At 48.2% G+C, this 27,875-nt stretch overlaps 1 protein-coding gene across 4 annotated transcripts; it reads right to left on the bottom strand.

Moving 5' to 3' along the window:
• Positions 1-41: 41 nt before the first annotated feature.
• LOC144671400 (N-acetyllactosaminide beta-1,3-N-acetylglucosaminyltransferase 2-like) lies at positions 42-26,116 on the bottom strand. Of its 4 annotated transcripts, none has more exons than XM_078533293.1 (2): positions 25,952-26,116; positions 42-2,284 (listed from the first exon to the last, which is right to left on the bottom strand). In XM_078533293.1, the coding sequence occupies exon 2, from the start codon at positions 2,268-2,270 to the stop codon at positions 1,038-1,040; it is 1,233 nt and encodes a 410-aa protein (XP_078389419.1). In that variant the 5' UTR covers positions 2,271-2,284; positions 25,952-26,116; the 3' UTR covers positions 42-1,037. The 4 variants fall into 4 exon arrangements, with proteins under 4 accessions (XP_078389419.1, XP_078389421.1, XP_078389417.1 ...); XM_078533295.1 differs by lacking the exon at positions 25,952-26,116 and adding an exon at positions 12,309-12,331; XM_078533291.1 differs by lacking the exon at positions 25,952-26,116 and adding an exon at positions 9,659-9,711.
• Positions 26,117-27,875: the final 1,759 nt, after the last annotated feature.

Below are 27,875 nucleotides of genomic sequence, written 5' to 3'. Positions count from 1 at the left end.
GTGAGACATGGATAAGCCGAAGCAATATAGAATACACAAGATTCATCAAAGAATTAATTTAATCAACAAAATCACAATAGGAATAAGACAAACAAAACCTTCAGTAAGCTTTCATCACCATGATCTTCACAACCCTCCTTTGTTAGTGACTCTTCATTTCTGTCCTCCCCCAGCACATTCCAGACAGCTGATGAACATCCAGATCTTTCTTTCCCCCACCCCTAGAACCCCTAGTTGTTTAGCCCTCTGGCTTGCAAGGCCATGGGCTTTGGAACCTCTCTAGTACATTGGCCCTGTGGTCAGAGACAGAGTGCTGGGAAGAGAGGTCTAGGGCTGGAACATTTACCTATGGCGGGGGCGGGGTGGGTACTGTCATACCTGAGAAACTGTTCTAATTTTTGCCTCAGTGACCCAGTACAACTGGTCATGTGTGGAGGACCCAGTGTCAAACTCTGCCAGTCAAAGCAGAGGGTTTTTTTTTTTTACTCGTTCTTAGGACTTGAACATCACGGACAAGGTCAGTATTTGTTGCCCATCCCTAATTGCCCTCGAGAAGATGAGCCACCACCTTGAACCGCTGCAGCCCATGTGGTGCCGCTGCCCTTGTCCTTCTAGTGTGTGCTCTGTTTCCGAATGTTGCCTGTATCTCACCGCCACCAAAACTACACCTCTAATTAACAGCAGAAACTCAACAGGACAGGCAGCATCTGTGACGAGGGTAACAGAGATCATGTTTCAGCTCGATCTTTCATCAGAACCGCAACTTGGAGATTTTGATTGGTATTCAAACCCTGTTATCACGCTACTGCTCAAGCTATGCCTCTTTTTATCCCGCTGGCATGTCCTTTACACCATAAACCTTGGAGACCCAAGAGTGTTCCCATCCCCAGTAGTATTTTATGGTCTGTGACACCTCAATTATTCCCATTCGCAGGAACCTGCAACGCCAATATTTAGGGATCATTCTGAAAACCACTTCATGTCAGGTTTTTTTGGGAATAGGGTCTGCCCTTCAGCAGGAGGTGAGGGAGAAGCCACTAGCACTTGAGTTCTGGGCTGCGGAGAGCTCTCCAGAGTCGGGTGGTTTGATGGGGGCTGCGCTGGTGGACAAGGATCAGCCCAGTGTGAGCACAGGGGTCGTCTCGGTGTTTGGCCTCAATGTCAAACGTCTGAAAGCCCGGGTGATGCAGCGAGCTGATCCCGAGTGCGCTGAAGCACATCCCAGTGAAAACATCATCGATGGGGAAGAAAGGGATGTAGTGAGAGACCATGTAGAGTGACCTGACCAGACTGCCAGAGTACAGGAACCCTCCACCTCCAGCATAAGCTGGGTAGGTTCCATCGTAGAAGGACATGGGGATGCTGTACTTGCTTTTTTTGTCTCGTAGTGGGCTAGCATTTAAGATGGTCTGCCCAACGTAGAGGTTGCTTCTTTGGTTGGCATCCAGAGACTTCAGGTACTTCACCAACACAGGAGTGTTAAGGAACACATCGTCATCCCCCTTGAAGATGTACTGGACATGTGGGCAGTGGACTGTGGCCCACTTGAGAAACAGGTAGTCCTTCAGGGTGAGGTTAAACAACGTATCTTTGAATTCCCACTGGAGGAGATCTCCATACAAACGGTCCTCAAAGCCCAGCAGGCTCCACAGGTCAGGCCCCTGACCCACGCTGGAGGCTGAGCCCAGGAGGAAGACCGTGCGGATCTGGACCCCCTCCAGAGTGCCCTCCTTGCCCCAGGTCTCACGAATGGCCTGTCTCCTCTCAAAGTTCGCAGCCATGGACTTGATCACAAGGAGTAAGAAGGTCCCATCATCACACTTGTTTGGATGATCAATCCTCTGCAGATAGTCCTTGCAGTTCATATAACGCAGGAAGTCTCCATGCGACTCGGAGTAGGAATAGGCATCAATGACCTCGGCTTCCATCTTGGCCACAGTGCAGCTCTGAGAGGGGCTGTACAAAGTGGTGCCGTTGAGAAGGAGGTGGTCAAGCAGCTGGAACATCTGATGCTGCCTGTGGTTCCAGAAGCTCTTCTTCACGGGGATAAAGTTCTTGAAATCAGAGGAGATGTTTATCAGAGAGATCCAACTTTGATTGGTCCGCGAGTTGGACAAGGAGATATTTGTAACATTCGCACCATAGCTGACATTGTACACTTTCTGCACAGGAACTCGCATCAGTTCCTTGGAGTGCCAGCTAAGAAGAATATGGAGCATACCAAGTCCGAGCAGAGCCAACACAGCCATCCGTAACTTGGAGCATCCCATTTCCCCTCTCTAGCCTGGAATGGGAAAGCAGGTCAGCATTAGAACAAGGTTTTCGTTCAATGGTACAGCAATCTGAATTTGTACAGCACATCTAAGGCAGTAGAACATCCCGAGGTGCTTCACAAGAAGGTTTTCAAACAAAATTTGACAACAAGCCTCATAAGGATAGGTGAGCAAAACTTTGGTCAAAGAGGTGGGTTTTTTAAAAGGGATGTCTTAAAGGAAGGGGCACGGAGAGGTTTAGGGTGGGAATTCCAAAGGTTAGCAGCTGATGGCATGGCTTCCAGTGGTGGGTGGGCTGATGGAAATCGGGGATGCTCAAGGGGCCAGAGTTAGAGGAGCTCAGAGAGTTGTAGCACTCAAGGAGGTTACAGAGATAGGGATCGCCAAAAGGCTGTGGAGAGATTTGAAGAATGGGGATCGAACAAATCCCCCTTCCTGCTCAATATCAAAACAATGGCTTAGAGTATAAGAGTGGGGACAGGAGGGGAGGGCAATCCCTGGTTAGTGTGTCCCATTTCCACATTAGTTAATACAGCTTATAACCATAGTTTATATTTCCTAGCATTTAAAAGAATGAAAGATGATCTCACCAATTCTTAAGGATCTTGACAGGGTCGATGCCGGGAGGATGTTGCCTCCTGGTTGAGGATCGAGAATTAGAGGGTCATGGTCTCAGGATAAGGGGGTTATCCATTTTGGAGGAGAAATTTCTTCACTCAAGAGAGCTGGGAATGAAGACTTCTCCACCCCAGAGAGCTGTGGATACTCAGTCTTGAGTATATTCCATTTTTGGAAACTAAGGATATGGAAATAGGGTAGAAAGGTGGAGTTGAGGTAAAAGATCGACCTTGATCTTATCGAGTGGTAGAGCGGGCCTGAAGGACCAATCCTGTTCCTCGTTCTGTTCTGCTACATAATTTAGCCATAATTTTCAAATATCCAATGACATGAGAACTCCATTTAAGCATGGCGAACTTTTATAAATCAGCAAACTCTGAAATGAGAACTGGTTAACAGTTCCACATCCGATTAATCCACCCCACGCTTCTCTCCTCCTGCTCCCCAATGTGTGCATTTAATTATATGCAATTGTGGCTTTCCCTCCTAATTAAAAACACAAATAAGAGCCTTGTTAACTGTCTCCCTCTCCGCAGATGCTGTCAGACCTGCTGAGTTTGTCCAGCTATTTTTGTTTCAGATTTCCAGCATCCGCAGTATTTTGCTTTTACAATAAGAGCCTTGTGTATCTCTGCAGTGGAAAGGATATGGTGCATTGTGATCAGCATGTTATCACATGCCTAATGTTTCCTGATTCTCAGAAATGCCAAATATTTGAATAAATAATACTTAAAGCTCAGTGTAATGTTAAGGTGTCACAATTCCGGATCAAGTTCACCTTCTTGTCTCTTGCTTTTACAATCTTGCAATGGAAATCTTCCCGTTATCCAATAATCCTGGGAGAAGATGGGGATCAGGAGCCTTGATCACCCCCAAGGTATAGGCTAACCCATGGGTCACAACAAGAACCGAACCTTATAAAGAGGAGAGGAGAGGCTGACAGAGACCTTGCATTTATATAGCACCTTAACACAAGTTGACAACATGCTCCACAGCCAATGAATTCCTTTGGACAGCTCTTTCAGAGAGCCAGCATCAATGTGATGGGCTGAGTGGCCTCCTTCTGTGCCAGGCGATTCTAAAAGTGCAGTCACAGAATCACAGAGTGCAGAAGAGGCCCTTCGGCCCATCGAGTCTGCACCGACACGTGAGAAACACCTGACCTACCTACCTAATCCCATTTACCAGCGCTTGGCCCCATAGCCTTGAATGTTATGAGGTGCCAAGTGCTCATCCAGGTACTTTTTAAAGGGTGTGAGGCTAACCCGCCTCCACCACCCTCCCAAGCAGCGCATTCCAGACTGTCACTACCCTCTGGGTAAAAAGGTTTTTCCTCACATCCCCCCTAAACCTCCTGCCCCTCACTTTGAACTTATGTCCCCTCGTGACTGACCCTTCAACTATCTGAGTCCATCTGAGCACAGCAAGATCCCACAAATGACGAGCCAGACAAACAAGCAGTTTTAGCCTGGTTTTGGGACAGTTCGGCCAGAGGGATATACACTGTGAAAAATCTCTGCTCGTGTGCATGTAGAAGAGTGCAGGAGGGCATGCCAGGAGCAGCACCAGGCATAACTAAAAATGGTGTCAACCTGGTGAAGCTCCAACACAGGACTACTTGCCTACCAAACAGCATAAGCAGCAAGTGATAGACACAGCTAAGTGATCCCACAACCAGCAGATCAGATCTAAGCTCTGCAGCCCTGCCACATCCAGTCGTGAATGGTGGTGGACAGTTAAACAACTCACTGGAGGAGGTGGCTCCACAAATATCCCCATCCTCAATGATGGAGGAGCCCAGCGCAGAAAGCTCTCCGCACGTCTGCTTTCCTCCTTTAAGATGCTTCTTAAAACCTACCTCCTATTATCTGACATACTTCTTTGTGGTTCGGTGTCAAATTTTGTTTTATAAATCTGTGAAGTACCTTGTCACATTCCATTATATTAAAAGACACTATATTTAAATAAAAGTTGTTGCTTTTGCCCTCATTGCTTGTTTCATGGGTTTACAGATCAGTATGGTTAAACTGTGATCCATTCATTTCTGATCTCTTCAAAGGTTTACCTTACTTTAAATATAAAAATCTTGAGTTGCGACTCTTCCGCTCTCCCTCCCAAACCTAATATCAAATTCAGTCATAGAGCTATTTATGGCACAAAAGGAGGCCATTTGGCCCATCAAGTCCATGCCAGCTTACCCAGAGCAATCCAATTACTCAAGCTCGTTCCTTTTGAGAAAAATCAAAAGGTGCATCAAAAAAGTGTGTTTTTAAAAAATGTCTTAAAACACTTGCACTTCTTAGCTACCTAAAAATTGGAGGTGGAGAAAAGTCTTGGTTAATAGTCAAGAATCATCCAATTGGAAGAAGAGTCTGCTCGCTTTCCAATTGGCCATGGGCAGGCTGTGAATCGTGAGGTGAGGTTGATGTGTTGGGCAGCCAAAGCCAAATCCTATTACTGTCACTATTTGCAAGATATTCCCTTGCCTTCAGATTGTTAATTAACTCTTCTGCCCACATCCTGACTCGTACCATGTCCTGTTCAACCATCCCCCTTGTGCTCGCTGATCTACATTGGCTCCTGGCCTGGCAATGCCTCCATTTTAAAATTCTCATCCTCAGGTTCCAATCCATCCATGACCTTGCCCCTCCCTCCTCCAGCTCCACCATCCTCCGAAATCTCAGCGCTCCTCTAATTCCAGCTTCTTGAGCATCCCTGATTTTGATCGCTCCACCACAGGTGACTGTGTCTTCAGATTCTGTAATCCCCTCTCTAAACCTCTCTACGACACTCCTTCTCCTACCTCTATGACAAAACTTTGAGTCACCAGCCCCAATATCTTCTCATGCAGCTCCATGCCAATTTTTATCCAATTATGCTGCTGTGCAGTGCTAAGGGACATTGGAAGGAGCTTTATAAACACAAGTTTCTGTTATCTGGTCCATTACACCCAGTCACCAAATCCAGTATGGCCAGATTCCTTATTGGTTCTAAGTTATTCTGGAATACTGTCCCAAATACATTCCCGAAACTCATAACAATGAACGTGCTCAGTAACAACATGACTAATCACGAACATTGACAAAACATACCCAGGGCTGCCTAATACTTTCAGTGTGCACGGAAATCCTATTTACTTAGGTCTGTTGTCGTGGCGACGAAATTAATTAGACAAAAGAAAAGAAACTCCCGGTTTTTGGACTGTGAGTGAGGGGATGCCAGGCTCGGTCAGCATTCCCGACTCTGGCTACCAACCAGTCCGGCCCGTGACCCTAGCAGACCTACAGCTCTCTCGGACCTGACTCATTCCTGCCCAGGGTCAGAAGTCACGCTTTCCCTGTGGCCTCACAATACAAAGGGTAGAGAATCTGAATGTTGAATAAGCAACATACAAGGAAAGCACTGGACCTCTCCCAGTGATGAGTTTCTAACTGGACCTCTCCACTCTAATCCTGTTTCCTGGATAGCTTTCCCACTCTTGTGTGGCCCACTCCTTTTGTCCATCACTGGTGGCTATCATCAACCTTTTAGGCATCTCACAACAGGAATTACCTCTCTAAACCTCCTCCCTATCCACTTTTCTAAAGCTTTTCTTACAACTACTTCCTCAACCAGGCTTTTGCATGCCCCTCCCTAGCTTGACATCCGTTTTTTGACTGATTAGGCTTCCGTGAAGCACCTACAGACATATTGTTACCTTAAAAAAGCCACTATATAAATGCAAGTGGTTGCTTCAAATCTTTATATAACTCCCTTTTGCATGAGGGTAACCTCTGCCCCTATAGCACCCTGCGGTGAAGCATTCAATCTTCAATTAACCCCCTCTGCAAACGTAAGTCCAAATGCAGCAAGACCTGGACAATATCCAGGCTTGGGCTGACAAGTGGCAAGTAACATTCATGCCACACAAGTGCCAGGCAATGACCATCTCCAACATGAGTGAATCTAACCATCGCCCCTTGACATTCATAGAGTCATAGAGGTCTACAGCACAGATAAAGGCCCTTCGGCCCATCGAGTCTGCGCCGGTCAAACAAGTACCTAACTATTCTAATCCCATTTTCCAGCACTAGGCCCATAGCCTTGTATGCATTGTGGCATCACAAGTGCACATCCAAATCCTTCTTAAATGTTATGAGGGTTTCTGCCTCTACCACCCTTTCAGGCAGTGAGTTCCAGATTCCCACCACCCTCTGGGTGAAAAACTTCTTCCTCACATCCCCTCTAAACCTCCTGCCCCTTACCTTAAATCTATGCCCCCTGGTTATTGATCCCTCCACCAAGGGGAAAAGTTCCTTCCTGTCTACCCTATCTATGCCCCTCATAATTTTATACACCTCAAATCATGTCTCCCCTCAATCTCTGCTCCAAGGAAAATAACCCCAGTCTATCCAATCTCTCCTCATAACTAAAACTCTCCAACCCAGGCAACATCCTGGTAAATCTCCTCTGCACTCTCTCTGGTGTAATCACATTCTTCCTATAATGCAGATTCCAGAACTGTATGCAATACTCTAGCTGTGGCCTATCCAGCGTTTTATACAGTTCCAGCATAATCTCCCTGCTCTTATATTCTATGCCTCGGCTAATAAAGGCAAGTATCCCATATGCCTTCTTAATAGAGTAAAGCTGGAAATCCCTACTCCATCTTTAAAATGGCGGGAGATCCAGAAGTCGAGAGGGAGAGGCACAGAGAGACGGGGTGTGAGAGAGAGGAACAGAGAGTGATGGAGAGATGGGGTGAGAGACAGAGAGATGGGGCAAGAGAGAGACAGAGTGAGACAGAGAGAGAGGGACAGAGAAATGGGGCAAGAGAAAAAGAGAGACGGTGTGCAAGAGAGAGGGACAGAAGCGACAGAGAGACGGGATGCGAGAGAGAGAGAGAAAGAGAACAACAGAGATAGGGTGCAAGAGAGACTCCCAGGGTGAGAGAGAGGGGCAGAGAGCAACACAGAGACGGGGTGCGAGAGAGAGACAGGGTGAGAGAGAGAGGGATAGAAAGCAACAGAGAGATGGGGGGAGAGAGAGAGAGACAGAGTGATGGGTTGAGATACAGAAAAGAGATGGGGTGAGAGAAAGCGTCAGAGCGACAGGTCAAAAGAAGGCAAAAGAGATAGGGAGGGAGGGGGAGAGAAATGGAGAAAAGGAGGCACATCTCTTCTCCATCTCTAAAATGGCATTACCATCACTGAATCCCCCACTATCAACATCCTGGGGGGTTACCATTGACCAGAAACTGAACCGGATTAGCCATATGTATACCGTGGCTACAAGAGCAGGTCAGAGGCTGGGAATCCTGCAACGAGTAACTCACCTCCTGACTCCCCAAAGCCTGTCCATCATCTACAAGGCACAAGTCAGGAGCGTGATGGAATACTCCCCACTTGCCTGGACGAGTGCAGCTCCCACAATACTCAAGAAGCTCAACACCATCCAGGACAAAGCAGCCCGCTTGATTGGTAGCACATCCACAAACATTCACTCCATCACCGACGCACAGTGGCAGCAGTGTGTGTACCATCTACAAGATGCGCTGCAGCAACTCACCAAGCCTCCTTAGCAGCATCTTCCAAACCCACGACCACTACCATCTAGAAGGACAAGGGCAGCAGACACATGTGAACACCACCACCTGGAAGTTCCACTCCAAGCCACACACCATCCTGACTTGGAAACATATCGGCCGTTCCTTCACTGTCGCTGGGTTAAAATCCTGGAACTCCCTCCCTAACAGCACGGTGGGTGTACCTACACCACCGGGACTGCAGCGGCTCAAGAAGGCAGCTCACCACCACCTTCTCAAGGGGCAACTAGGAATGGGGGAATAAATGCTGGCTTAGCCAGTGACGCCCACATCCTGTAAAATAAATTTAAGAAGAGAAACCACCTTTCCACTTTCATTCTCCTGACATCTGTTCCTCTCCGCTCTTCAAATTCTCTTTCTTAACTGTCTTCAAACTTGCCCCTGACTTTTGAAGTTATCACAGTTTCACCTCCCCCCTCACCCCCTTCGACCAGCCACCCAATTTTCTGAACTGTCCCTTCAAAACAACCAATAAGGATTGCAGTGAGCACACCACCGAGTGAAAGGGGTGGGAGAAACAAAGCAATAACAAAGAGAAAAAGTGAACCAGGGCGAAATGACGAAAGAAAGACAGACAGAGAGAGAGAGAGAGAGGAGAGGGGCGGGGGGGAGAATAAACAAGAGGTGAGGAAGGGGACGAAGAGCAACTCTAGAAAAATTCTCGTGGGCAAGTGACTGACCGATAAGAGAGTTGAAGATCCAGGGATCTGCCTGGTTGTTGTCCCACCAGGAACAATGGGGACAAGGAGGAGAATGTCATGGCACAGGGGAGAGGTCCCAAACAGGGCACCAGGCTACGGGGTGGGATGGGGGGGATGAAAGGGGAGATCAGAACCACAAACTGGACCCCCTTGTTTAAGGAGAGGAGCCACACCGGGGGACACACACACACACACACACACAGAGACTCCTTACCTGGTCACACCAGGGCGAAGGGGGCACACAGAAGGTCCAGGCTTGCTCTGTGACAGCAGCCTGAAGTGTGCAGGCAACACTTCTTGACTTGGCTGCAAATTCCGAGAGAATGGGCTGGGCTCCCCGTATCCTGCTCTGATATCACGGAGCTTATCTCCACTGAAAATAACAGTCAAAGAGCTGGACTCTGTGTGGGGTTGGGGTTGGGGTGGGTGGGGGGCGAGTGGAGTCACAGACCCAGCCGGTGGCTCTAAGTAAAAAAAGGCACCTTTGTGTTTGTCCTCAAAGGCATTCTCCGAAACCCTGATCCCACTTCGGCTCCCAGGTCCTGTTCCCCTGACCCGTAACTGAAGCGAGTTTATTTCTCTAGTCGAGTGAAAGGCTCCGCCTATTAAACGCAGCAGAGTTTAACAGGCTTCAGGTAGCAGTCAGCAAACTGGACCCTCCACCCTTCTCTCTCTCTCTCTCTCAGCCTTTCAGACTGTAGTGTGGAGCTATTCCCCCCACCACAAGTTCTCCTGTTCAATGGAAAGGAAATGTCCTTAAACGGTGGTGTTGTTAATGCCAGTGACTCACACTGTGGGCAGTGTCTGCTTGAGTCTGTGTCTCTTGCCTGTGCCCTGTCCTGGTGGGCACCGCAGGGACTGGGGTGTTTTGTTGACCCCCTTTAATCACATCTTGGTTTAATGTTTTTAAGGTTCCTTTAAAGTTTTTCCCTGATTTTACAGCTGACCTGAATTAGGGGCTGTGCTTGATTTATCCCTTGTTATTGTTAATTTAGTTCATTGTTGTCTGTAGCCGGAGGTGTGATCGTGTCCCCGAGAGACTTTGTGCCCATAATCCAGGCTTGGCACTGAGGGAGTGCTGCGCTGCCCAGGGTGCTGTCTTGCGGGTCAGACGTTAAACCGAGGCCCCCTTCTGTCATAAGGAATTGGGGCAGGAGGAGGCCATTCAGCCCCTCGAGCCTGCTCCCACCATCCAACAGGGTCATGGCTGGTCTGATCTGATAAAAAAGCAAAACACAGCGGATGCTGGAAATCTGAAATAAAAACAGAAAATGCTGGGAAAGCTCAACAGCATCTGTGGAGAGAGAAACAGAGTTAATGTTTCGAGTCGGTATGGCTCTTCAGAGCTAAAGAGAAGTAGAAATGTGATGGATTTTATACTGGAGCACTCACTTTTCCAGAACCACTTCATACAATTCAGGGTCACCGGGAGCTGGAGCCTGACAGGCAATAGGCACTAGGCGGGGTACACCCAGGCCCAGACACTAGTCCAACACAGGGCACACACTCACACAATGGGGGACAAGTTACCACAGCCAATCCACCTAACCTGCTTGTCTGTGGACAGTGGGCAGAAACCCATGCGAACACAGGGAGAATGTACAAACTCCACGCCACAGACACCTGAGGTCAGGATCCAACCCTGGACCCTGCAGCTGTGAGGCAGCTGTGCTTAAACACTGCACCTGTGAGGCAGCTGTGCTTAAACACTGCACCACCGCAGGGGCTGGGGCAGGTGGGGTAAAATAGAAGGTCAGGGATAGGTGGGAGATCAGGAGAGATTGACAAAGATGTCATGCACACAAGACAAAGAGAGTGTTAATGGTAGTGTTAAAGACTAAAGAAAGTGCTGATAGCGGCATAAAGGTAAGATAGCAGAAGGTGTTAATAGTGGAACAGCTCTGTGAACGCACAACATAGGAACAAGTGACAGATTGGCCTGTGGTAGGTTGGGGGTGGGGGTAGTGTTTGGGTAAAAATGATTTTAAAAAAAATAATACATCAATAGAAATGAATAAATAAATAAAAATTTCAAGACGGGATTAAAAAAGATGGTCTGATTGTGGCCCTATCTCCTCTTTCCTGTCTGTCCTCCTCTCCCCGCCCCCCCCGTAATCCTTCACTCCCCTGTAGATCATAAATCTGTCCCATCAGAGGTAGGTAAAAATCCTACATCAGGAGTGAGGGGACTTCTCCCCAGTGTCCTGGTTAATATTTATCACTCAACCAATAACACTAAAAAGAGATTATCTGGTCGTTATCACATAATTGTTTCTAGGAGCTTGCTGTGCCAAGAATTCACTACGGCGTTTCCAGCACAGGCATCAGGGAAAATTCGTCGTAAGTTTGTCAACTGACAACAAATTCCTTCACTGTCGCTGGGTCAAAATCCTGGAACTCCCTCCCTAACAGCACGGTGGGTGTACCTACACCACAGGGACTGCAGCGGTTCAAGAAGGCAGCTCACCACCACCTTCTCGTACAAACAAGGAGCAGGAGTAGGGCATTCGGCCCCTCGAGCCTACTCCGCCATTTCATAAGGTCACAGCTGATCTGACAGTAACCTCAAATCTGCATCCCGCCTACCCCCCGATAACCTATCAACCCCTTGCTTACCAATGGGGCAATTTCTCAAGGGGCAATTAGGGATGGTCTAGCCAGCAATGCCCACATCCCATGAATGAATACATAAAAAAAAGCACAGGTGAGCTTGTATTTTGACACTTTTCGAGTTTATGAATGTGGTATTATCAGCGTAAAGAAACCCTATCTTTAAATGTCTGAACCCTCTTGCCAAAATCAACCTGTCAATAGTTTTGTGTTCTCTCAACAAATTACACTTACAGCAAAACAGTAAACGGAATAAATCGCTATTGCATATTGAAACATTTTAAAGAACGAGTTCCTCTTTCTAGTCACGCCCACAAGAGGAAACATCCTCGCAGTACTGAGGGTGTGCTGCACTGCCAGTGCTGCTGCCTTTCAGTGAGAACACAACCAGATCAGCCATGGTCTTACTGAATGGTGGAGCAGGCTCGAAGGGCTGAACAGCCTACTCCAGTTGCTAAGTCCCATGTTCCTATGTAAGAATCCGCCCCCCCCACCCCCCCTCTCGAACAAGGCTGAACTCACCTGATGCTCAGCGCCAGCCTTGACACCAGTGGGTCTATCTGACCAGCCTCCTATTGCTCTCTAGTGTCAGATGATAGAGCCAGTTCACTTTGTGCTGCCTATGCAATGGTCGCACCCACACCAACTGCCATTCCTTCACTTATCTGTCTGATCTACATTCCCGATGGCGCTTGTCAAACAAGCTGGAGGCCCACTCTTAGAGCCTCCATTGAAGGGCGAGGGAGTTTCTGCTCAGTCTGAGCGATTCACTGCTCCAACTGCTGCCCATGACCCATGTAAAAAAATAATTACCATGCCAACGTTTCTTTGAACCATTGCTTCAGGGTTTCCTGCAGTGTTATCTTCCATACCCAACCTACTCATGGCATCCTTTGTGGTTACCCACCGACAAGGCTGCCTTGCACTACAGTTGTGGCTGTAAAGCATTTTGAGATACCCTGATGTGCAGTGGAAATGGGACGTGGGCGTCACTAACTGCCCTTGTTTGGGGGGCATTTAAGAGTCCGCCACATTGCTGTGGGTCTGGAGTCACATGTAGGCCAGACCAGGTGAGGATGGCAGATTTCCTTCCCTAAAGGGGCATTAGTGAACCAGATGGGTTTTTACAACAAGCAGCAATGGTCATCATCAGTCCTTTAATTGCAGATTTTTACTGAATTCATATTTCTGCCATGGTGGGATTTGAACCCAGGTCCCCAGAACATTACCCTGGGTCTCTGGAATACTTGTCCAGTGACAAGTGCCTGTGGGTACCAGTATGTGAAGATAGCACCATAGGAAAATCATAACAAATTTAACATAAAGAATCATCAGATTTTCAACCTAAATCTTTGAAGATTTTTCCTGTTTTCCCTGGGGAAGGAGAGCCTTTTATTCCCCAGAAGCCTCCTGTCCTGTCACGAGGCATTTTAAAATGGGGGTTACTGATTTGCTACAGTAAGATATCCTGGACATTCTGCTGCCCCATTGTCCAGTGATTCAGGGCACCCTTAGGTGGGGTACTGAGCCCAAGGGGTTCAGAAAGGAAGCGACTCTCATTTTTCCCTGTTTAGTTCACTCCTTCTAGGAGGTGGGAAGAATTTAGGGCACAGAAAACAGGCCATTCAGCCCAACTGGTCTATGCTGGTGTTATCGGCAAGGGTAAAGGGTCATCATCAGGCCTGCTGAGTATTCCCAGCAGTTTCAGTTTTTATTGCTGCATGTCCTTTGATTCCTTTCTCCCTCACAATGTTGGAATGAAGGCACGAGGAAAAACTTTTTCACGCAGCGAGTGGTGAGGATCTGGAATGCACCGCCTGGGAGTGTGGTGGAGGCAGGTTCAATCGAGGCTTTCAAGAAGGAATTGGATTGTTATCTGAAAAGGAAGCATGCGCAGGGCTACAGGGGTAAAGGCGTGCGAGGTGAAGTGTTCCTTCAGGGACTCAGCACAGACACGATGGACCGAATGGCCTCCTTCTGCGCTGTAACCATTCTACAATTCTCATGTGTTTGCATCAATGCTATATCCCTCAGCTACTCCCTGTGATAGCAAGTTCCACATTCTCTGTGTAAAGAAGTTTCTCCTTAATTCCTTAGTGACCACATCTTGTATCCGACATCCAGTACTGGATGAACAGAAATTTGCTCCAATTAAATATTGGGAAGAATGAGGCCATTGTTTTTGGTCCCTGCTCCAAACTCCGTTCCCTAGCTCCTAACTTGGTCTCTCGCCCTGGAAACAGTCTGAGATTAAATCAAACTGCTCGCAACCTCAATGCCACATTTGACCCTGAGATGAGCTTCTGACCACATATTCACACCATCATTGCGATCCCATATTTCAACCTCAATAACATCACCCGGCTACACCCCGGTCTCAGCTCATTCGTCCCTTTGTTACTTCTAGATTTGTCTATACCAACCCACTTCTGGATGGTCTCCCACATTCTACCCTCCATAAATTTCAGACATTCAAAACTCTGCTGCCCGTGGTCTTAACTTACAGTAAGTACCGTTCCCCTATCACCCCCCCTCTCCTATCACCCTCTCCCCTATCACCCCCAGTCACCTATCACCCCCCTCCCCTATCACCCCCCTCCCCTATCACCCCCCTCCCCTATCACCCCCAGTCCCCTATCACCCCCTCCCCTATCACCCCCCTCCCCATCACCTCCCCTCCCCTATCACCCCCCTCCCCTATCACCCCCTCCCCTATCACCCCCCCTCCCCTTTCATCCCCCCTCCCCTATCACCCCCTCCCCTATCACCCCCAGTCCCCTATCAACCCCCCTCCCCTATCACCCCCCTCCCCTATCACCCCCATTCCCATTTCAACCCCTTCTCCTCTATCACCCCCCTCCCCTATCACCCCCCTCCCCTATCACCCCCCTTCCCCTATCACCCCCCTCCCCTATCACCCCCCTCCCCTATCACCCCCATCCCCTATCACCCCCAGTCCCCTATCACCCCCCTCCCCTATCACCTCCCCTCCCCTATCACCCCCCTCCCCTATCACCCCCCCCTCCCCTATCACCTCCCCTCCTTCCCTTTCACCCCCCCCTCCCCTATCACCCCCCCTCATTCTCCCTGACCTACACTGGCTCCCAGTCAAAAAAACGTCTTGACTTTAAAATTCTCAGCCTTGTTTCCAAATCCCTCCATGGCCTTACCCCTCCCTATTTCTGGAATCTCTTTCAGCCCCGCCACTCTCCGAGATACCTGCACTCCTTTAATCCTGGTCTCTCGAGCATCCCAAAGTTTCACTGTTCTGCCATTGGTGGCCGTCTTCTTTTGCTTCAGTCCCAAGCTCTGGAATTCCTTCCCTACACATCTCCGCCTCTATACTTTGCTTTCCTCCTTTAAGACACTCCTTAAAAGCTCTCTTTGATCAAAGTTTTGACCATCTCATATACTATCCCCTTATGCGATCCCATGTCATATTGTGTTTTTCAACAGCCCTGTGAAGCACCTTGGGACTTTTTAATACGTTAAAGGTGCAATATAAATATCAGTTTTTATTGTCGTTGTTACTTATGACCTCTAAATTTGGACTCTCCCACAAGGTGACATGTCTTGTCATGATGCACCAACCAGTGAGGAGACTGTGCTATAGCGGTAATGTCACTGGGCTGGTAATCCAGAGACCCAGGCTAATGCTCTGGGGACATCAGTTCAAATCCTCCCCATGGCAGCTGGTGGAATTTGAATTCAGTTAATAGATCTGGAATTGAAAGCTAGCCTCAGTAATGGTGACATGAAACTATCTTTGATTGTCCTAAAAGCCCATCTGGTTCACTAATGCAGTTCACTGAAGAAACCTGCCATCCTTACCTGGTCTGGCCTACTCCAGACTCACAGCAACGTGGCTGACTTGACTCTTAACTGCCCTCTGAAATGGCCTAAGAAGCCAGTCAGTTCAAGGGCAATTAGGGTTGGGCGACAAATGCTGGCCTTGCCAGTGATGCCCACACCTCATGAAAGAAAAAATAAATTGTGGGTGTGGGGCAGGCTTGGTCTTCTCCCGCCTGAACCTTTCCGTGCGTTCATGTTAGTCTTGTCATTGTGAGTGACAGAGCGCAATCATTGGCCAGAGTCCCATGGTAGAGGCTGGGGAAGGACAGAAGCGAAGTGAGTATTGCTACATTGCCCTCCACAGCCGCTGAAGGGCTCATTCACATGCAGAAAGTGCCAATGTGGTTGAGGTGGTGCAGTGAAGTTGGCAACCGTGGAACTCGGTCACCAGCAAACCTTGCCGAAGGTCAGAAAATTGGCATGGGGTTAAGTTTGAAATGAATGCTGCTTTCTTCTTCTTTGACAGATCCTCAGGATCGAGAATGACTTGTTTCCACCCCGGCTCGATGGATTCTGAGATGGCCCGATAAGTCCAATGTGTGATCAGCAGATTCTGTCACAGCCGGGGCAGGTGATGCTTGAAGGGTTAGATAGACGAGGTGTTTGGAGGTTTGTATGCTCCCTCCAACACCTTGACTTCGCTTCTGCACGTCCCCGATACTCTCTCGATGTGTTCGGTGCCTTCCTGGATGAACCTTCTCCGTTTTGGTCGGTCACAAGCCAGGGACTCCCAAGAGTCAGTGGAGATGCTGGACCTCTTCAGGGATGCTTTGAGGACATCCCTCAAGAGTTTCCACTGCCCTCCGGGGAGTCTCCTGCCTCGACTGAGTTCTGAGTAAAGCAGTTGCTTCGGGAGTCTGGGGTCAGGAATACGAGCGACTCGACTTGCCTAGCGGAGCTGGTTTTGAGTGATTAGCAGCCTGAGGCTAGGTATGTTGGCTTGGGAGAGGACGCTGCCAATTCTTGCACTGGGTTTGGAGGATCTTGTGAAGGTCCTGCTGGTGGTGCTTCTCCAGTGCTCTGAGGTGCCTGCTATAGGTTGTCCAAGTCTCCGAAGCTTTTAGGAGCATGGGGATCACTGCTGCCTGGTGAACCGTGACCTTAGTCTCGGGTTTGAGATCCTGGAACTCAATTACTCTTTTCCTCAGTCAACTGAAGGCTGAGCTGGCACATTGTTGGGAGGAAGAGGTGATGAATTTTTCATCTACATCTGCCTTGTCGAGGATCTTGCTATTGATCTTAATCGACAGGGGGAGGTGTTGTGCTGTAGGGGCTGGTTGGAAAAGGACCTTAGTTTTCTGGATGTTTAGTGAAAGGCCCATTTGCTCATTTGCTTCAGAGAAGGAGTCAACAATGACCTGGAGCTCAGTTTCTGAGCAAATGCACACACAAGTGTCATCTGCATACTGGAGCTCAATGACTGAGGTTGTAGTTTGAAGACAGCATAGGGTGAACAGTTTCCTGTCTGTTGTGCCTTGGTCCAGTAACAGGGGGGGTTCCAAGATGATTGGAGGCCAGGCTCCATTGCGAGACATTAGCACAGTCTGTGCATAATGATGGTGTGTATGTGGTCACAGGGACACAGGTTATTTTACCTCCCCTAACCTTCATCCATCCCTGCATCTCCCTACCCCCCACTCCCCATCAGATACTCCTCCGCAATTTCCCCGGACCCTCCCAGGTTCTTGATGCACTAGCTTTATAAATGCATCCAGCTGACCCCTCCCCCTGCCTTCAGTCCTCCCGCACACATTCTCTCCCTCCTGGAGGCCCCCCAATGTTCCTTGCCCAAGACCCAATGTTAAGGTTGCAATTGTGCCGCAATAGAGTTGTACAGTAGATGCTTTAAGTTGGTCGTCAAGAGTAGCTGTCGCCAACTGGGGAAGTATTAGGGCTTCATTACAAGAGTATAAAAAGGTGTTCACACTGGGTGTTGGGGCAATTGAAAGAGTCTGTGTCTTTACTCTGTAGGAATGGAAATAAGCCTGATTTAAGGTACAGCCTGGCTTCAGACTCATTTTTTCCTCAGCATACAATTACTGGAATTGGCACCAAACCAGGGTCTTCCCCACGCTCAGCCCTTTGCTCTGGTGGAGAGGCCCCGGCTGCCATCCTCTCTGTCCTCCAGCCCTCCTCACAGTTACTACCAGGCCATATGGGACGACTCTTCATGCAGGCACATGCACTGGATTAAAACAAGAGCTTACCATAAAACATGTTCAGGACATTCCAGAGTAGGCACAGAATTACTTTCAAACGGCAGTTACTGTCATTATTTAGGGAAATGCAAAAGCCATTTTGTGCACAGCAAGATCCCACACATAGCAATTGAGATGTGTGGCTAATTCTCTTTTTGGTTGACGCATAAACATTGGCCGGGATACTTGGGGATAGCCACTCTGATCTTTTTTGAACAGTGCTGCAGGATCTTATATGCTTACCTGGGAAGGCAGATGGGACCCTGGTTTGGCAGCTCATCCAACAGACAGCACCTCCAACAGTGCAGCAGTCCCTCATTACTGCACTAGAATGTCAGCTGGACTACAGGCTCAAGTCTGGAGTGGGGGGGGGGAGGGGCCTTTAACTGTCTTTCCTTCTTCGGTCCTCAGCAGTGAGGTACCTCAATGAAACGAGCCCTTGAGTGCGTGATACTAATCCACGAGTCACTCCGAAAAAACCGTTAAACTCTTGCAACTATCGTGGTTTACCAAATGTCTCAAGAGCATTCTTCAGAAAGCATTACACAGCCGGATCACGTTATCAGTTATCTTCCTAGAACTAAAAAACACTTGCATGTACATGACACCCTTCACAACTTCAGGGTGTTTTTACAGCCAATGAGGTACCTTGAAGTGTGCTCGCTGTTCTAATTCAGGCACACTGCAAGGTCCCACAAACAGCAACATGATAATGACCAGATAATGTTTTTTTTGTGATGTTGGTTGAAGGGTCAGGACACCAAGAAGAGCTCCCCTGTTCTTCGTCAGAACAGTGTCTTGACATCTTTCACATTCGCCCAAGAGGGAAGATGGGTTTAACATATCATCCAAAAGCCGGTGACAGCACTCAGCCCTCCCTAGAGGGTGGAGCGAGGGAGGTGATTAAAAGCTGAGTGACAGTGTTGGACTTGAGTGAAATTGCCATCTCCTAATTTAGATTGCTACATTCTGAGTCACAGTGACTTGCACCGACTCTAGGAACTAGAGAGTTTGGCTAATATTGTGTTTCACTTTCCCTCCGAGAAAAAGCCACAAGCCTGTTCTTTTACATTTTAGTAACCTGGGTAATGCTGGCAAAAGCAGCAGTGTGGACTGGATCAGATGTAGAAAAGACACAGCGTTTTTTTTTCTCTGAGTTTTCAAATTTTATTTTGCAACTACTGTACATGAAGGCACAGTACCACAACAGAGCAATGTACAAAATCTTCTCATGACCAGCATCTGAAGTGCCTCTAAATTGCTGGTCTTAGAAAAAGATGTATAAACAGAAGCGTCAGAGTCCATTTGCCAAGTAAGATTCAGCAATGCCTGATCAGTACCATATCTTCAGCAGGTGTTCACCACTTAGCTCCCACGTCAACAAGGATCTCAAAAGACAGGATTTCCCTGAAGGACATTTGCGAACTGGCTGAATTCATGCAACAAGATGCCAGTTCCCATTGTCACTTTGTTTCAATGTCACTGAAACAGAAGTGAAACACAGTATTAGCCTAATTCTCTTCCCGTTGTGGGTGGGGAAGGGTGGTGTTTAAATATTAGCTCAGTGCCACAGCGAGTGGTTCATGATCTTTACTAGGGATTTATTTATCCGCTCACAGGATGTGAGCGTCGCTGCCTGGGTCAGCGTTTATTGCCTGTCCCTTATTGCCCTTGAGAAGGTGGTGGTGAGCTGCCTTCTTGAGCTGCTGCTGTCCATGTGGTGTAGGTACACCCACAGTGCTGTTAGGGAGGGAGTTCCAGGATTTTGACCCAGCGATAGTGAAGGAACGGCCAATATATTTCCAAGTCAGGATGGTGTGTGGCTTAGAGGGGAGCTTGCAGGTGGTGGTGTTCCCATGTATCTGCTGCCCTTGTCCTTCTAGGTGGTAGAGGTCGTGGGTTTGGAAGGTGCTGTCTAAGGAGGCTTGGTGAGTTGCTGAAGTGCACCTTGTAGATGGCACACACACTGCTGCCACTGTGCATCAGTGCGATTAAGCAGGATGCTTTGTCCTGGATGGTGTTGAGCTTCTTGAACATTGTTGGAGCTGCACTCACCCAGGCAAGTGGGCAGTTTTCCATCACACTCCGACTTTGTGCTTTGTAGATGGTGGACAAGGTTTGGGGAGTCAGGAGGTGAGTGACTCTCTGCAGAATTCCAAGTCTCTGTGCTGCTCTTGTAGTCACAGTATTTATATGGCTGGTCCAGTTCAGTTTCTGGCCAACAGTAGCCCCAAGAACGTTGATAGCGAATGGGTTTGCAATATGGACAGCGGGATTAAATACACATTAAGACATGATCGACAACAACCTGCAAGTCCCAAAGCACCTCCCAGAAGGGTCATCAGTAATTCCTGAGATAAAGTGGGAGTGACGAGGGGTGATTAAAAGCTTAATGAAGGAGATGGATTCTAAGGGTCTCAAAGGAGGTGAATGGGCAGGAAGATATTGGAGCAAATTCCCGTGCTTAAGGTCTCGACAGACGAAGGCTCGGCCGTAAGTGTGTGCGATACACAAGAGGTCAGAGTTGAAGGGACACAGCGATCTCGGACTCATGGTCAATATTTCTCCCTCAATCAACAGCACTGAAAACAGATGATTCGGTCATTATCACATTGCTGTTTGTGGGAGCTTGCTGTGCACAAATTGACTGCTGTGTTTCCTACATTACAACAGTAACTACACTTCAAATAGCACGTCATTGGCTGTAAAGCGCTTTGCGGCATGTTAAGGTTGTGAAAGGTGCTATCGAACTGCAAAACCTTTCTTTCTCTTTCTCAATCTCTTTGAAGACCTGTCAGGTCTTGGGTTAACAAGCTTATAAAATACTTACAACTCACTCTCTTCCTCGTTTGCCTCCTCCTCTTCCCCCCACCCCAGTTTGGATCCAATCATCATTCCCTGATCACGAACCCCGCTTACCCTGAAATCCACTCCTCATGTTCACTCCAGGCCGGCCTCCCAAATTCTACCATCTGTAAACCTTCAGTCATTTACAACATTGCTGCCCAAGTCCTAACTCGCGCTAAGTTCCATTAATCCACACTCCTGTGCTTGCTGACTTGCACTGGCCTTCGGTTAAGCAAGGCGTCAATTTTAAAATTCCCACCCTTGTTTTCAAATTCCTCCATGGCTTCAGCCCTCCCTATCTCTGTAACCTCCTCCAGCCCTACACCCTCCCCCGCCCCCCCCAACACCAGCCCCCAATATCTTCATGCTTCTCTAATTCTGGCCTCTTGAGTATCCCCGGGTTTAATCGCTCCACCATTGGCGGCCGGGCCTTCAGCTGCCTGGGCCCCATGCTCCAGAATTCTCTCCCTAAACCCCTCCGTCCCTCTCCCTCACTTCCCTCCTTTAAGATGCTCCTTAAAACCGAGCTCTTAGGCCAAGCCTTTGACCATTTACCCTAAATCTCCTTATGTGGCTCAGTGTCAAATATTGCGTGATAATATTCCGGTGAGCCGCCTCAGGATATTTTAATATTTTAAAAGGTGCTATGCAGATGCAACCTGCAATTGTTGTTATACTGCCACAAGAAATCAACTGGTAAATTATACATGTTTTCTATAACATGATCTATTATTTATGTATATAAATTACCATATTAAATATTAATCATTTTATATTGAATTTTCATCCGCAACAAAATGCGAAACACCCCTTCCCCCCCAGCTATTGACTGGACAGAGGGTGGTTTTCAAGAGGTTGAGACCTCAGGGCATGGGTGAGTCTGTCAATCACCCCCTGCTCCCCGCCTAGTGATCACCAGGCAGCTCACGGAGTAGTTAATAGTATCCTTACTGTGCTGTAAATTCAGCAAAGGGTTCAGGGTTCACGGCCTGGTGTCCCTGGAGAGGGAGCACGCGGTGTCTGCCGGCACCATCAAGGCCTTCCGTGCCCGGTGGGCACCGCGGGGACTGGGGTGGTTTGTTGACCCCTTTAATCACATTTTGTTTTAATGTTTGTAAGTTTCCTTTAAACCTTGTTCTTGGTTTTACAGCTGACCTGAATTAGGGGCTGTGCTTGATTTATCCCTTGTTATTGTTAATTTCGTTAATCGTTTTGACTCGAAAAGAGTTACAGCTGTAGCCCTAGGGGTTACCGTCTATCCCTGTTAAACAAGGGCCACATCCCGCCCTCAACTTTAGATTCCTATTGGTTATTTTTGCACTGTAAGGGTGGAGCTAGGAGTAGGGTCACATCTCTTTCGGCATCCAGCACTTCCCAGGGCAGGCACAGCACAGGTCGCACACGTTGTGGAGCTCCCTCCACAACGTGCTTCTCAAACTGAGGCTGGGAGGGATTTGCCGGGGGTCTGCGAAATGCTCGAGCAGGATGGCTGGGGGTGAGCTTGGTGTGGCTCAGGGGCCGTGGGTGGCCACCAATGGTGCAGGGCGGAGTGGGCTGGGGGACACAGTTTGAAGGGGAGCAGGCGGGCAGTGGCACTGAGAGCGGCAGGGAGATGTTCAGGTGGACCTACAGCTACCAAGGCTGGTGGTGGGCACCAGGTTAACTCTTTAAATATTTGAGCACTGCACACCACCTAAATGCAAAGAAAGGTGCCAAGATACAAGCTTGCCCAGGTATTATGAGTATTATATAGCATTATCATTTCAATGGGGGCTCCATTGTTACTCATTTATTTGAAAAGGAATCTTTTAAACAAAAAAAAAGCCAAAATGCTCACTCCCCATCCTTCCCAATCTTGTTCCCTGTTTTCTGCTTAAGTTTAATAATTGTACAAGTGTGTTTCTCTGAAATGTGTTCCTTGTGTATGATTCTATCATTGGTGGAGGGAGCAGGGACAGAAATGTTACAAAGAGACATATTGTTAGAGGCTTAACAAGCTTTCAAAATGTCTGTGGACCAGGGTTCATGCTTGTTTTATTTCAAGTGTGGCTGTTGATCAATGAAAGACTGCACTCTGTTTCAAATAAATGGGATGACTAAGCTAATTGTGCGATGTTCGCAGTCTTGAGAAACCGTTGTTCTTACTTGATTCAAATAGATTTTTAAAAATTATTTCATGGGATGTGGGCGTCGCTGGCTGGGCCAGCATTTATTGCCCATCCCTAATTGCCCTTGAGAAGGTGGTGGTGAGCTGCCTTCTTGAACCGCTGCAGTCCATGTGGTGTAGGTTCACCCACAGTGCTGTTAGGGAGGGAGTTCCAGGATTTTGACCCAGCGACAGTGAAGGAACTGTGATATATTTCCAAGTCAGGATGGTGAGCGGGGTAGAGGGGAACTTCCAGGTGCTGGTGTTCCCATCCATCTGTTGCTATTGTCCTTCTAGAAGGTAGAGGTCGTGGGTTTGGAAGGAACCTTGGTGAGTTGCTGCAGTGCATCTTGTAGATGGTACACACACTGCTGCCACTGTGCGTCGGTGGTGGAGGGAGTGAATGTTTGTGGATGGGGTGCCAATCAAGTGGGCTGCTTTGTCCTGGATGGGATCACTAAGCTAATCATTGTCATATAATGTTTGTGGTCATGATGTTGTAATTAAATTGTGACGGAATTGACGAGTGACCTGCAAAGACAAGCAGAGGATGGAACTCAACTAATCTGTCATTATGGGTCACACTACCAAAGCTAACTAGAAGACTCTGTGGTTATGGGCATGATTGATTTAAACTTTACAAAGTCTGTAGAACTTGTGAAAGCAACTAATCTTACAAACCTTATCAGCATATATTGACGCCAGAGGTAACAACAAAGTAGAGAACAGCTTAAAAGGAGGAGATTGCGCAGCCTAAGGTGCTGCAGTCCGGTAGGAGTGATTTGGTCCCACTCTGGACAATGTGAGGTGCCCAGCCAGTGAAGTCCCCTCCCAAGCAAGGGTAACTCAGAGATCTGGGGTATTGTAACTCAGAGATCCAGGGTATTGTAAGTGCAACTTTTCCATGAACTTTTATTTAGAATAAACCTTGCTATACTTAGTGGAAACAAATTGAATCTGATCTGAGTGTGTGTCATCCTCACTAGTCCAGAGTAAAGCTCTGAACTTAAAGGTAAGATTTTCACATCTTATAGCTCTACCAAGTCCAATCAAACACTCCCAGGACAGGTACAGCACGAGGTTAGATACAGAGTAAAGCTCCCACTACACTGTCCCCATCAAACACTCCCAGGACAGGTACAGCACGGGGTTAGATACAGAGTAAAGCTCCCTCTACACTGTCCCCATCAAACACTCCCAGGGCAGGTACAACACGGGGTTAGATACAGAGTAAAGCTCCCTCTACACCGTCCCCATCAAACACTCCCAGGACAGATACAGCACGGGGTTAGATACAGAGTAAAGCTCCCTCTACACTCCCCCCATCAAACACTCCCAGGGCAGGTACAGCACGGGGTTAGATACAGAGTAAAGCTCCCTCTACACCGTCCCCATCAAACACTCCCAGGACAGATACAGCACGGGGTTAGATACAGAGTAAAGCTCCCTCTACACCGTCCCCATCAAACACTCCCAGGACAGGTACTGCACAGGGTTAGATACAGAGTAAAGCTCCCTTTAAACTCTGATCAAACACTCACAGGGCAGGTACAGCACGGGGCTAGACGAAGAACAATGCTCCCTATACACTGTCCCCATCAAACACTCCCAGCCTCAGTAAAGAAACATTTCCTGCATCACCTGCCTGAATCATGTTGTCAGAAGGGTGATTCTTGTGTTCCTATGGGCTAGTCTGAGCCTGTCCCAAACACATCTCATTAGCTGAACCGTGGTGAGCTGTTCAGACCAGAAAGACTGAAGGTTAAATGCTCAGAGTGGGGAATCATTGGGTTGATAGTCAGGTTAACAAGAATCTGCATCATTTGAATGGGAAGTGTAAAATCAGCCAAGTACACGTAATCACTAAGCAGTGACCCTCGCTGGTAAGTAAGTGTGTATGTGCATATATACATCCTGTAGTGACAGGATCAGGCTCAGCTGCAATGGCCCTGCTACCATTCACTGTTCAGGTTCGTATGGGTGAATGTAAAAAAAATCTCACGGCACTATTTGAAGAGCAGGGTGAGCTCTCTGTGTCTTTGCTAATATTTATCTCTTAACCAACAACAGCAAAACAGGTCCTCTGGTGATTATCATGTTGCTGTTTATGGAATCGAGCTGTGTGCAAACTGGCTACCATGTTTCTGATACTACAGCAGTGACACCAAAACCACTTCAAAAAGTTGTGAAAGGTGGTGTGTAGACAAGAACTTAAATAAGAATATAAATAAGACAAGAACTAGGAGCTTAGTCAGTCATTTGGCCCTTTGAATCTGTTTCACCATTCAATAAAATCATGGTTGACCATCTACATAAACTCCATCTTCCCGCACTAACTCCACATCCCTGGATTCCCTCAGTAACCAAAAATCCATCGACTTCTGTCTTGAATATACTCAACGACTGAGCATCCATCGCTCTTTGGAGTAGAGAATTCCAAAGATTCACAACCTTTTAAGGGAAGAAATTTCTCCTCATCTCAGTTCTAAATGGCTGTCTCCATGTTCTGAGACTGTCTCCCATAGTTCTGTACTCTCCAGGCAGGGAAAATATCCTCCCGGCATCTACCGTGTCAAACCCCTTAAGGATCTTATGTCCCAATGAGTTTGCCTCTCATTCTTCTAACCTCTAGGGAATATAGGCCTGGTTTACTCAATCCGGCCTTACAAGCCAATCCCCTCAACTAGGGTGACCAGGTTTTCAAAAGTCAAAGCCAGGATACATTAAGCCTTGGGAAGACTGGGCTCGGTGACGATTGAGATGTTGGTTGACCAATGGCAGAACACTGGGGAAGGGGAAGTTGAAGGTAGGAGCCATGTGATGGCATCTCCTGGAGCGTGTTCAGCCAGAGTTAGCAACGCTATAAAGACACCCAATTGTTGAAGTCAGCAGTTAGGAACTACAGACTTTTGTTTCAATTACACTTCTACCTCATTTCCTTGAAAAGAATTGAACCAAGGCCACAAGATTCCAGAATCTTCTATTCCGCACAAACTGTACTGTGCAATGCACAATGGCAAGACCAATCACCTTTTAAAAGCCTCGTTTATTTTCATTTACGCACTGGGTTCCAACAATGGACGTTTCTAGCTAGAAGCCGGATTTTAAATGAGAAAACCTACCTCAAGTGTGGGAGATTTTGTTTGCACCCAGGGTTGCATGTCAGAAAGCACCCGATTTTTCAATGAGAAGTTTGGTTGGACGTGCCACGGCTCAACCACACTAGTCTGCCACCTTCCTCAGCGCTGATTGGTGGTTTACCGATGGACGCTGTCTGACCACTTCTTCAAATGCGGCCTGTGATTGGCAGACACTGCTGTCAATCTTCTGTCGTCACCCGGAGACTGATTGTCTCCCAGCTCCCAGGTGGTCATGGGAGTTAATTTATAGGCGGTCATGGAGATAAATTACGCCGCCCCCATAACTGCTACAAATTACCCCCATAACTCCTGCAAATTACCCCCATAACTCCTGCAAATTACCCCCATAACTCCCGCAAATTACCCCCATAACTCCCGCAAATTACCCCCATAACTCCCGCAAATTACCCCCATAACTCCCGCAAATTACCCCCATAACTCCCGCAAATTACCCCCATAACTCCCACAAATTACCCCCATAACTCCCACAAATTACCCCCATAACTCCTACAAATTACCTCCTATGCCTCCCTTACTGGTCTCCTCAATGGGATTCCTGATTGGCCAATTGGAGCGCTCTGACGGAATGGGTCAATCAGAGCACTTAAAGGTGAGACAATCAGGACAGAGGAAAGCTATCCCATCGACAAAACTAGTCTATTTTGGCGGAAAAGAGGTTTTTCCCCCGGCACTGGCTTTGGATGCTGGTGAGAAGGATTTCTGTCCATCCAGGAGCATCCCAACACAGCCGCTGAACAGTCGGCGAGTGGGCGACATTCCGATTCCCGAACCTGGGACGTTTCATGAGAAACCGAGACTGTCCCAGCAAAACAGGGGCAGCTGGTCACCATACCCTCAACCCTGGAATGAATCTAGTGAACCTTTGTTGCACTCCCTCCTAGGCAAGTGTATCCTTCCTTGGGTAAGTAGATCGTAACTGTACCCAGTATTCCAGAGTCGGAATTTTTAGGATGGGGGGGGTGGTTTCCCTTCCTGCCACCTGAAGAGTCGATGGCCAACACATCGCCACCCATAGTGGCTGCCCCACAGCCATTTAATGCTCCAGCGAGCGCCAATTGGCTGGAAGCGGGATTTCCACCCCTCGCTCGGGAGGAAGTCCCACCTCAGACAGCAGCCGGCTAATCTGATTGGTCGGCAGCTCGCTCGTCCCAGCAGTGCCAGGAGCTGGAGGTGGACAGGACTGGGACTGCAAGCAGTCCCCAGAGTCCAAGTCCCGGGAGTCCAAGACCAGGCAAACGTTGGGATCTCGGGTCGGGTAAAGGAGGGGAGGGGAGGCCCGGGGAATGGGGCAGAGGGGGCAGCCGCAGGGGCCAGGCCTGTGTGGGGAGGGGGTGGGGGTGGGGTGCCTGAAGTTGAAAGGAGGCTGTTGATAGCGAGGACCCCCCCACGCGGCCCCCATTCCCACCCAAACCCTGAGCAGGGTCACTTTCCAAGATTCCCCCTTGCCTCTGAACTCCTCCCGCCAGCCTGCAAATTGGGCTGGATGGAGAAAGGTCCTTAATTGGTCATTAAGTGGCCAGTTAAGGGCCTTAATTGGGGCAAAGGTGGGCAGGCAAGCCTATAGGCCTCGTCCATCCCAGGATAAAACTGCAGAGTGGTTGGGGCGGACCAGAGCCTGGTGGGAAGGCCATCTGTGGAATTTTACGGGCTCCCCCCACCCCACCTACAAACCCACTGGCAAGGGAACGTAAAATTCTGCACCGGGTGTGGCTTCCCCAAGGCAATTGCAGTAAGGCTTCTTCACTCCTATACTCCAATCCCTTTTGTAAAGGCTAGTATTATCATTTGCTTTCCTCATTGCTTGCTGTACCTTAGGGTTGCCAACTGTGACTAAATGTATTCCTGGAGGTCTAATCACATGACTCGCCCCCACCCTCCAGCCATT

This window comes from Cetorhinus maximus, chromosome 32 (genome assembly GCF_964194155.1).
Source record: "Cetorhinus maximus chromosome 32, sCetMax3.hap1.1, whole genome shotgun sequence".
Lineage (NCBI taxonomy): Eukaryota > Metazoa > Chordata > Chondrichthyes > Lamniformes > Cetorhinidae > Cetorhinus > Cetorhinus maximus.
Note: the sequence above shows the minus strand (reverse complement) of the source record. Positions and strands in the feature narration are given on the sequence as shown.

Coding starts and splice junctions, on each gene's coding strand:
- LOC144671400 (XM_078533293.1), bottom strand. CDS start 2,270: ATGGGATGCTCCAAGTTACGGATGGCTGTGTTGGCTCTGCTCGGACTT.